Source organism: Dendronephthya gigantea, unplaced genomic scaffold (genome assembly GCF_004324835.1).
Source record: "Dendronephthya gigantea isolate DGI-Jeju-01 unplaced genomic scaffold, DenGig_1.0 000045F, whole genome shotgun sequence".
Taxonomy (NCBI): Eukaryota; Metazoa; Cnidaria; class Anthozoa; order Malacalcyonacea; family Nephtheidae; genus Dendronephthya; species Dendronephthya gigantea.
In genome coordinates, this window is record NW_021163055.1 from 1,544,625 (window position 1) to 1,555,807 (window position 11,183).

The following is an 11,183-nucleotide window of genomic DNA, read 5'->3' on the forward strand; positions in this document are numbered from 1 at the left end:
CAAAGATAACAAGTTTGATTTCTGCCATCCTTCATTTCGTTTAGAAAACAGATGGCGTTAGATGCGACTTCCTAAAAAAATGACGATTAAGCGAAATTGAAAACGAGAAAAACCCCGCAAATAATTCATGAATATTTAGCGTCGGGAAGATACGAGTATTTGTTTCGAACTGCTGTAAATATTATAAAATCTTTCTAAAAGACAACACTCCAATCTTTGCAATATCAGGACCCAGGAACAGGCAGTGTGAAATAGGTTTGATCAGAAAGCGTTACTAGGGAAACCGGTTCTGTAAAACCGTTAAAAACATTCAACTTAAAAACATTTTTATCACAAACATAATTTAACAACCATTTAAAATGAAGACATCGTTGCAGATGTAACTGAAAAATATTTTTCCTCTGTACAATCCAATACATGGATTTGTCGTGACCGGAAACAAACATAATTAATTATTTACATTGCTCTGTTTCACCAAATGTTTCGTACAATTTTCATTCATGATTTTTACGTTAGAGTCATTCTAAACCTCGGCTATAATTAAAAGGATTTTTTACGGACGTTAAGGCCCTCGAAAGATCATATAATGTTACATAAGAGCAGGGATATATTGATTTAATCACATGCTGTACATATCACGCATGATGTCACTTAAATACCCACGATGTTAAAGCATTTTTATACATGAAACGAAGACTTTAGATCTCTTAGTCTATTTCTGAAAGCTTCAACTGACATTCCCCTATTCTTAACAGTCATTTCTATAACAGAATACCCCAGTTTCGAACCATAAAATCGTCCCGATATTCTGGTGATGTAATGATTAGCCGGTAGTTTCCCGGAATTGCGGCTAAAATTCATGTGAAAAGGTTTGGGAAATCCCTGTGACTTGTAAACAGCTTGTGTCTATGCAGTCATAAACAACGCAGAGCTGAGCGGTTTATCATTCGGTGTTTGCAGTCGAACGTGAATACACAACCGAAAATTGAAAGTACGTTTCCTTTGTAACGAGGCAGCATTTTCGAAATCGTTTAAAGTTGCATTCTCTTAACTGAGACACTGGTGTATACAACTAGATTCGTCGATTCACATTTCATCGCTGAGCAAGAAGGAAGTTGTTGATAGGGCGTGCAAGATTACGTTTAAACTCTTTGCTGCTGTGTCTTTTAAACGTTTCGATTGAGGCTGAAAAGTGAGCTACATTACGACAAACAGTTAAAGATGCCTATTGAACGACTTCGTATGCGACCATGGCTTGAAGATGCCTTGAATGAAAATAAATTCCCAGGAGTAGAATGGGTTGATAAAGACGCTAAAATCTTCCGTCTCCCGTGGAAGCATGCTTCACGAAATGGCTGGAAAATCAACACTGATGCGTGCTTGTTTCGTGCCTGGGCTGAGCACACAGGAAAGTATAAAAGCAATGAAGCGCCGAACCCAAAAACTTGGAAAGCAAACTTTCGTTGTGCGCTGAATTCTTTGCCAGACATGGAGGAAATGGTGCATCAACGTATGACGAAGGGCAATGATGCTTTCAAAGTCTACAAAATTAACAACGACGTAGCAAAGAAGAACTACTCTTCTAAAAAATTGAAAGGTATATTCAACTGTATTGCTGTTGTAGACTTGTAGTTGTAAGCAGAAGAGGTGAAATTAGATGTTTCTCAAGAATAGTGTCTGCATGCATGTCGTGTTTATGATTCTCTGATTCAGTCGTGCTTGTTGTTGAGACAACGTCAGCATAGTCTATCCGACGTGCCAAGCTCAGTTCCAAAAATAAATTCCAATAAGGTCCGTATAGCCACGTCAATATTACCGAGGTTTGCTAAGACTTGTTTGCTGGTATGAAAGGAAGAACAGGGAACTCGGCGACCACTAGGTTAATCTGGACCATGCTCACTTAGTAATATATACCCCATGACAATGTGCAGATCAGTTCAACTGCAAGGCAATGCAATGCAGGAAGCTGCTTTTAGGAATATACGACTACATTCATTTAATCATTCAACCAAATTTAGCGAATTTTTGACAAAGTATAGTTAAATAGTCATTCCTGCAATTTAAATGTGAATACCGAAGTATGACTCAACACCATTGGCGTAGGAATGAATGTTTCTTCTAAGACTATCCGCTTTTCTACTTTTTAGCTTTGCAATAAAATCTCTACAAAAAGCTCATGGTATATTTTCACGTTTATTCAAGAAACGCTGCTGACGCAGTTATAAATGAAATAGCAATCTCCTAAATTGTTCCAGGGCAGGGTGCAAAATTTTACAATGAGCGTTGCATCACTCGTGAAAATATAAAAAAAATGAACCAAAAAGCCTAGAGGATTACACGTTTCACTGATGTCTCTTTCTCTGTTTCATAAAAGGAGAAATTCCTTCTAGAGTTCTCCCTGCCTGTGTCAATTGTTTACGATTTAAAAACATTTTCCATTTGATTGAACTCATTTCGGCGTCTCTTTTTAATTTCAATTCGTGTTTAAAATCGCCAAATTTCAAGCAGTTTTTTTATTTATTTCATTCTCAGGCCGCAACCAGCGCAAGAAGAAGGCGTTTTCGAAGGAAAGAAACCTCCGAAGAGACCCCAAAATCAAGAAAATTAACTCGGAAACAGATGCGGAACAAAGCCAGGTCAGAGAGGAAAGCGAATAAATAAATAAATAATTTAAAAATACGCCGCGTTTATATTTCAACCATCAGATTCATTTTCTTTCTGCGTAAAGTGATAAGAAAGGTAAATTGAATTGAAATTTGTGTTTAAAAGAAGATAAATTGAATGAAATTGAGGAAAAGGACGACGTTAAAAGATTATTGTGTGGGCGTCTTCTAAATTCCCAGAACTAGATTACTAGGAATTTTTTGCTCCACGTGAGATGTGAAATTTTAGGGTGCGGTTTTTGTTGAATAATCTTGTAAAACAACTCTTTCTACTGACACATTAGATTAAGTGCAAGAATTAGGGATTAGGGAAGTTTTATAATTTCTTAGATGTGATGTTTTTGCTGCAGGTATGGTAAAAATTCGCTCGTATTTCAGCGTGACATGTTACAACACGCTTGTTTATCTTTCATCACTAAAGCATTCCTACGCGACAAATTAGCTCCACATTCTATGGGATAGAAGTTCAATAATCCCAATACTTTTCAAAATACAGTCAAACTGGTGCTGTCGACATGACTGAAAAAAGACAAAGGTTTATCAAAGAGTTGCGAAGGTCTTGCGCGAATGACCTATAAATCACAATGAAATAATTTGACCTTGATTGAACCACCCTTGTCCATTTGTTTTATAGTTTGCCGTTAAAAAATTCCCTGAATACTTCAGATTAGGATTACCCAATAGAATAAAGCGAATTGTGTGAAGAGGATGGTATTTGCGGCTATAAGATTTAGCTGGACGACTGCATGGTGCTTATCTCATGATCATTCGGTTAATCCTGTAGAACAGGAGTGTAAACTAGATTGAGACGAAGAACTGTCAGAAATGGCTATCTTACTCAAACGAAATGTATAGTTTAGTTTGCCCTCTTTGCCGCGTCTTTTCAAAAAAACCCCATCCAGATTCAATTCAGATGTTTTGTTAGAAAAGACGCGAAGGTTAACAGTTTTAAAAAACAGTACAAAAATATACAAGGAAGAAGTTGTAGAATTACTAGAATAAGAACAATTTAAACGAGTCATTTCCAATCAAAATTCGCGACTGCCTGAAACGAATCTGTTCCAAGACGTCCTTATTGACGAACATTTTTTTTCTCAAAACAGTCGTATGATGCCAGCTGTAGAGCGAATGTAACATCGGAATATCTTTGCAATATTCCTCAGATGATCAACGATACACATTTAGTGGATCACGACTACGCCGTGACGAGATATTTCGATATTTACAACGAAACTTCTGACGAAGATATGAAGGAAGGTAACTGGATTTTAAGTTTTAGTTCCGCGGACCAATAGACGAGACACGACGTACTCTTCAAAATGAGTCTCTTTGGGGTTCTGGGCAGTTCTTATTTAGTGAATTGAGAGATTTTGGGCTGAAGTATTTTTGTTTGCATAGTTTTTGATGTTCCGGACAGTACAGTAGTCAAAACAGAACCACAATCACCGAAACGCCTCAGAGATGAAGATGAGTTCTCGTTGTATGAAGTAGGTCGATGTAGTTTGGTTATTATCTTGATTGTTTGCTTCAATATCGGCGTCATTTCAGTTTAAAAAATAAGCTTCTAATTATACTGAAGTTGAATCATTTATGAGTGTTTAAGGGCGTGTTTAGGAATGCTTGCAATACTGGAGTAAAAAAAAAACAACAAGGCTTTCAAATCCACTGCTTTCCATTTAAAGAATAATGTTGTTCAACATTAGAAATGTTTTAGTTGTATACCATAAATTTTCGTGTTTAAAGCCGTCTACATGAAGCTATAGCAAATTAGCCACGTTTGCAACATTAATAATACCACGTGATAAATTATATTTATTGAATCTTTCTTCCAGGAAAACGGACTCGATTCCAGGAGAAGCGAGACTTCCTGCATCAAAGAAGGTACAAAGTTTGAACTAGAATAGAATATTACGATTGTCCACTCCAGTGAAGGGAATCTCAGCAATTCATGTATCAACACATCCTACGCAGAGGAGGGAGGGTGGGGTGTGGAGCAATGCATGATGGACTATCCATCTTCATTACTTTCTAATTTTATGTTGCACACCCATATTTTATTTTTCTCTCCTAGCGAAATAATGGTTAAAACTTGTATCGTATTTATATTTTTTGTAAGCGAAAATGTTCCTGCCTAAATTCTGTCGATATTTTTTCGCTTGTTCCACTTTGAAGATCATCTAAAAGATGATATCTTGCCCGCTTCATACCACATTGACAATTAAACAGACATTTCAAATGTGTTCACTGTCAAACTAAAACAAGCTTGTTTCAATAACGAGTTACCTTTCCTCTTTATAGAGGACAAAATAATGTCAGACGATGAAGTTGTTGAGGTAAATCATTGTGTAATTCATATGAAGTGTAGTCCCGAAACATTTTAGGTGTTAAGCTTTGTTTATCGTGTAAAATATTCCTGATCACAAAAAAATAAATCCCACATAAGTTTTATCATTATGAGGACTCGAAAACATTACACAGACATTTCCTACAAACTCTATATACATCCAATAGTACATCCAATAGTATTTCTATATCATCGTGAATAATGAAGTAGCTGCGCTGATATTTGTCAATAACAATGAAAACTTAACAATCTACTTCAGCTCATCCATGAGATGTCGAGTGATAGTGGATCAAGTTGTGGCTCAGTCGATGCGGCGATGGATGAATTACTGGAACTAGTGGACAGTGGTACATATAATGTAATATGTTATCTGTTTTAGAGTTTCAATTTATTAAAACACGATGAGTTTCCAAGGAAAGATGCGGCGCCCACAAAAATGCTTAGCGGTAGGGTGTCGCGTCGCGTCGCGTTGCGTTGATTCCTAGAACTCGTTTACCTGAAATTGCGCGCGTCACTTGTGAAAGGGTTTAGATTACTTTAATTATTGATGAACACATCTTTATTTAGATTACTCAAGACAATCGAAGACGAAGGAGAGAGCAAACAGCGCTCCGGCAGCGATGATTGAAGCACCTCAACTTACAACAGTCTTCTGTCCTCTACCTTCGAAAATTCCTCGAAGTAGTTCAGCAACAGATATTCCAGATATGCTTTCATTGACACCGCAGGATTTACTACAGAGTTGTCTGGCGTAGACCAACAGTATTTTAGCATGTAAATACGCACACACTTCTTGTAAAAAACAACGATTTTGGTGTTTGCACCCCACGAGAAATTACAAGTTCTTTGGTTGATATTCAATTTGATGGTAAACTGTCCCAGTTATTTTACAGAAGACACAAAATAACAACCTTGGTTGTGGGCCGTGTGACGGCTGAAACGTACACAAGGAAGTTAGTGATGAAGAAGACAGACGAATTAACGAAATTAACTTTATCGTAACAGCCAAAGACACGGTTTTCAAACGATTGCAATCGTTTTTGCTAGAACACAAGCTCTCCAAACACGAAAATTTAGTGCATGTTATGTTCATATGGTGCTCAAGAACTATGTATCTTAAACAATCTCGCTTTCGTTAACAAAACACGTATCAATAATTTTGTTTATTATTTCAATGATTCACCCAATTCATTTTAATTGTGATTTACATACACAATGCATCTTGATTGGTATATATTGATTATGTATTGTATAGTTAGAAATAGTTAGACATGATTGTTAATAAACTATGTATAATAAAGACGGTTGATTTCCATAACATTTTTGCACAATATGCGAGGGGAATCGCTTGGGAATATGGGTAAAGATAGCAAATATTGAGCATCCGCAATTGAAGATCCCGCGTCTCCGGGTATGAGATGATCCGTTGCACCGATCCCGGGGGTCCTTCTCTGATTGGTCCACGTGATTGACTCCTCTTCCTACTAACAAAGGAGCAGTCTTGTTCCAAAACGTGGCGCATTTTTGCGAAATTTTCTCTCAAAATCTCGTTCGATTTCGCTGAATTTTTCCAGGATGAAGGGCCAAGAAAGTGGCTTCACGTTACCGTCGTTTCTGCCCAAGCTCTCGTTTGAAAAGCAAGATACTTTGCTAAAACTATGTGTGTTATCAATAGCAGCCATTTTATGTAAGTGTGTGTCGTGATTTGTTTAAAAATCAAACAAGCATTTCTAGTGTATTTCAAATTGTACGTCTTCATAGATCATCTCAATTTTTGCTTGTTTTAGAATTATTGTAAATTTTTTTAATAGATTTAATTAATATATAGCTATCTAACCTTGACTCATGAAAATTTAATCTAATACTAGATTTCACTTTTCATTGTATAGCATTTGCAACCAGGTTATTTTCTGTGCTTCGTTACGAAAGCGTTATCCACGAATTTGATCCGTAAGTAAGAGTTAATTCCTGAGATATAATCACCCAGGCACCATTGTTGTTTTCAATGGTAAATTAGGGTAGTGGAAATTAATTAGTAAATTGATACTTTGTATAATTTCTTTTGCACCTGAATCTCTGAACCTATGAGGGTAGGCACCTGTTATGGTGAAACATAAACTAGGAATATGAATTTATGATAGAATACTCTTTTCATTCTTAGTTACTTTAATTTCCGTACAACCAAGTTTCTGACGCAAGAAGGTTTTTATAATTTTCACAACTGGTTTGATGATCGTGCCTGGTACCCACTGGGTCGTATTATTGGAGGAACAATTTATCCAGGTGAGAATGGAATTGCAATATAAACTTATTTTTAAGAAGGACATGAGTTCTTTATACTGAAGGCTTATCGCCTTACAGAACTTTTGCCTGGGACTATTTTACTATTTGTGGTCAAGTAATAGTCATGTACTGTTTATCCAATATTACTGAAAGAGGAAACCTAATGGATTGTTAGTGGAACCACTCTTGTAACATTTGACTAAAGTATTTTTATAATTTTGTACAGGTCTTATGGTGACTTCAGCAATTCTATATCATGTGATGCATTTCTTCCACATCACAATTGAAATCCGTAATGTCTGTGTATTTCTTGCTCCACTTTTCTCCTCATTTACAACAATTGTCACATATCACATGACAAAAGAACTGAAGGTAAAGACATCAATATATAGAACAATTAGTTTATTTCATGACAAATCTTTTAGTTCTTTAAATATTTTAACAAATGATTTATTTTGACAGGATGAAGGAGCTGGTTTAGTTGCTGCTGCGATGATTTCTGTTGTACCGGGTACAGTAATGGCAATTTTATTCTCAAATTATTTGACATAATATTTTTAATGATTTTTTGTATATTTTTAGGTTATATATCTCGTTCAGTTGCTGGTTCCTATGACAATGAAGGAATTGCCATCTTTTGTATGTTATTAACCTACACTCTCTGGATTAAGTCGGTCAAAACAGGTTCATTATTCTGGTCAACACTTTGTGCATTGGCATATTTCTACATGGTATGGCTGATTGTTCTTCATACGTCAATATGTTGATATGTATTGCTTTATTGGGTTTCTAAATTTTAAAAATAATAGAGTAGATATGTATTAAATCAGTCAGTGACTTTATCAAGGCAATATTTGTTTCTGACTAATGTAAAATAATTGGATTTTTATCATTTTAGGTTTCCTCATGGGGTGGTTATGTATTTCTGATCAACTTAATTCCTCTTCATGTTCTTGCACTCATGGCAACAGGACGCTTCTCAACTCGCATTTATGTTGCGTATTGCACCGTAAGAAAATTTGTAGTTTTTATTTTGTCCAAAATCTACTGGCTCATTTCAGAGAAACCAACTTTCATTTTTTTATCTCTTTCTAGGTTTATTGTCTTGGAACTATTTTGTCCATGCAAATTTCATTCGTTGGTTTCCAACCTGTGCAATCTAGTGAACATATGGCTGTGAGTATCATCAAAATATTAATAGAAATTATACTCATAGCTCTATTGTTCCAATGGTATTGTCTACCAGGAAACCTAAACTAACCTCATTAATGATGGGTAGCACTAAATGTTCTTCTACGAAGCTCCTAAATTGTGATTCTATTCTTTATTTTCAGGCCTTTGGAGTGTTTGGTTTGTGTCAAATCCATGCTTTCATTGATTATGTTCGTGCTAAACTCACTCCAGCTCAGTTTGCTGTGTTATTCAAAAGTGCAGTCATATTGCTGGGTGGAGGTGCTCTGCTGACATTTGGTATCCTAACAGCCATTGGAAAAATTTCTCCATGGACTGGAAGATTTTACTCGTTGCTCGACCCTTCGTATGCCAAGAATAACATCCCAATTATTGCATCTGTTTCTGAACATCAGCCTACAACATGGTCATCATTCTATTTTGATCTTCAAATTCTTGTATTTATGTTCCCTGTGGGAATGTATTACTGTTTCTCGGGCCTGACAGATGCTAACATCTTCATCATAATGTATGGTGTCACCAGTATCTACTTTGCTGTAAGTTCAGGCTATTCTTCTTTTATATAGTAAACTAAAAAGAACCTAATATTTACCTACAACAAGTCATCAGTTCTAAACATTTCTCCATAGTCTCTAACATGACTGTGTATGTCTGCCTTTCATAGGGAGTCATGGTGCGTTTGATGTTGGTTTTGGCTCCTGTGATGTGTATTCTCTCTGGCATTGGGATATCCTCAATTCTGAACAAATATATGAAGGTATCATGTTTGTAAATATCAGAAAGTAATCTGTATTATAAATGCACATCTCTACTTTTTTTTTTTGGCAACACCATGGTCTTAATTGCCTTTGGGTTTTGCTTATTTGTGTCCGATAAATTTTCCAAAATCTGTTTGCTATTTTTCTTAGAACTTGGATACGGTGAAACGTGAGAAGAAGACTTCCAAAAAATCAGCAACAGACTCATCCTACCCGATGAAGAATGAAATGGCAACTGGAATTGTGTTGCTGGTTACTTTCTTCCTGCTATCATACACGTTTCACTGCACTTGGGTCACTTCTGAGGCTTATTCTAGTCCATCCATTGTTCTCTCTGCAAGACAACAAGATGGATCCCGAGTCATTTTTGATGATTTCCGTGAAGCTTATTATTGGTTGAGCCAAAACACACCTGAGGTGAGAATTAAGGAGATGATATGAACTGGTCTGAACTTGTCGTATTCTGTACAACTAGCTTCATTTCCTGATGACACATTCCCTTCTTTATGAAAAGAATGCAAAAATCATGTCGTGGTGGGATTATGGTTATCAGATAACAGCAATGGCTAATCGTACGATTCTGGTTGATAACAATACTTGGAATAATACTCACATTTCACGAGTTGGTCAGGTAATTAACATTCGTTTCTAATTCCGATATACGCAAGTTGACCACCATCTTTTTCACGATATTTTCATATCGTAATGACAATGTATTTATCTTTGATTTTCATTAAATTCAGGCCATGTCATCGACAGAAGATAAAGCATACGAGATCATGAGAGAACTGGATGTTGACTACGTTCTTGTCATCTTTGGAGGCCTCACTGGATACGCTTCTGATGGTTCGTCTTTTTCTTTACAAAACTAAACCTAATCTTAGTTCTAAACTGTTCTTCCTAGAGGTCCAGTAAGGATCTTCTCTTATTGATCCAGTGTTACTACATGAGGAAACCAAAACTAAACTAAATTTATTTATACTGGATAGCTCTATCAGTTCTAAACTGTTCTTCCTAGAGGTCCAGTCAGGATCATCTCTTATTGATCCAGTGTTACTACAGAAGGAAACCTAAACTAAACTTCTTCTGTGCTTAGATATCAATAAATTTTTATGGATGGTTCGTATCGGTGGAAGTACAGACCGCGGTTCACACATTAAGGAAAATGATTACTACACCCAAACTGGCGAATTCAGAGTGGACAAGGAGGGCTCGCCTACTTTGTTGAATTGCTTGATGTATAAAATGTGTTATTATCGATTCGGTTCTGTTTATACTGAGCAAGGTAAGTCGTTTCCCTTCTCATGGTCTGAACACATTAACAACGATAGATCATTAGGCATCTCAACTGAATATCACATTCATTTGTTATCAATCCGTTCGCAGCCTGGAAAAGACGTTTTGACCCCGTCACTAGCCAGTTATATTGACCAATCTTTCTTCCCTTCAGGCAAGCCCACTGGCTATGATCGTGTGAGAAACACTGAAATTGGAAATAAGGTACTGTTCTCCAAAGTTTTCTTTTACTGTTTCATATTCTACGGCGAAAGACTTGCATTTGTGTTAACAGTCTGGCGTTCCCACTTCTTAGGAATTTGAACTTGAGGTGCTGGAAGAAGCGTACACAACGGAGCATTGGTTAGTCCGTATTTACAAAGTGAAGGATTTGGAAAACAGAGGAATCTAGTTTGTAAAACAGTCCTACCAATTCGTCAAACTGACTCTCCTTTGCTATCTCTAGTTGCTTTCAAAATACAATTACTCACAATGCAAATTTTATCGGTTTTTTGCACCAGTTTTTAACGAAACATGAAAGCTTGTTATAATATAAATGTGAAACTGAATTTTACTTGTTTTGTGGTATTTATCTGGTTATTTTCTCTGACTGACCATAGACTCATAGTGTATTCAAACTGTCGTAATTTGTGTCTGAACTACCTGAAA

At 36.3% G+C, this 11,183-nt stretch overlaps 2 protein-coding genes across 3 annotated transcripts; both read left to right on the forward strand.

The window, feature by feature from the left end:
• Positions 1 to 607: 607 nt before the first annotated feature.
• LOC114527638 (interferon regulatory factor 1-like) lies at positions 608 to 6,306 on the forward strand. 2 transcript variants are annotated; one of them, XM_028549340.1, is made up of 8 exons: positions 608 to 1,597; positions 2,533 to 2,636; positions 3,767 to 3,920; positions 4,062 to 4,150; positions 4,496 to 4,544; positions 4,962 to 4,996; positions 5,267 to 5,365; positions 5,575 to 5,728. In XM_028549340.1, exons 1-8 carry the CDS (start codon positions 1,222 to 1,224, stop codon positions 5,629 to 5,631), a joined length of 963 nt encoding a protein of 320 aa, XP_028405141.1. In that variant the 5' UTR covers positions 608 to 1,221; the 3' UTR covers positions 5,632 to 5,728. The 2 variants fall into 2 exon arrangements, with proteins under 2 accessions (XP_028405141.1, XP_028405140.1); XM_028549339.1 differs by having other exon boundaries at positions 627 to 1,597; positions 5,267 to 5,354; positions 5,575 to 6,306.
• Positions 6,307 to 6,483: 177 nt separating this feature from the next.
• On the forward strand, positions 6,484 to 11,083 carry LOC114527593 (dolichyl-diphosphooligosaccharide--protein glycosyltransferase subunit STT3A-like). Its single transcript, XM_028549291.1, has 16 exons — positions 6,484 to 6,694; positions 6,897 to 6,957; positions 7,169 to 7,290; positions 7,517 to 7,662; positions 7,753 to 7,801; positions 7,873 to 8,021; positions 8,189 to 8,299; positions 8,386 to 8,466; positions 8,625 to 9,017; positions 9,146 to 9,238; positions 9,390 to 9,656; positions 9,754 to 9,870; positions 9,983 to 10,085; positions 10,336 to 10,524; positions 10,690 to 10,739; positions 10,831 to 11,083. Exons 1-16 carry the CDS (start codon positions 6,583 to 6,585, stop codon positions 10,924 to 10,926), a joined length of 2,139 nt encoding a protein of 712 aa, XP_028405092.1. The 5' UTR covers positions 6,484 to 6,582; the 3' UTR covers positions 10,927 to 11,083.
• The last annotated feature ends 100 nt before the right edge of the window (positions 11,084 to 11,183 follow it).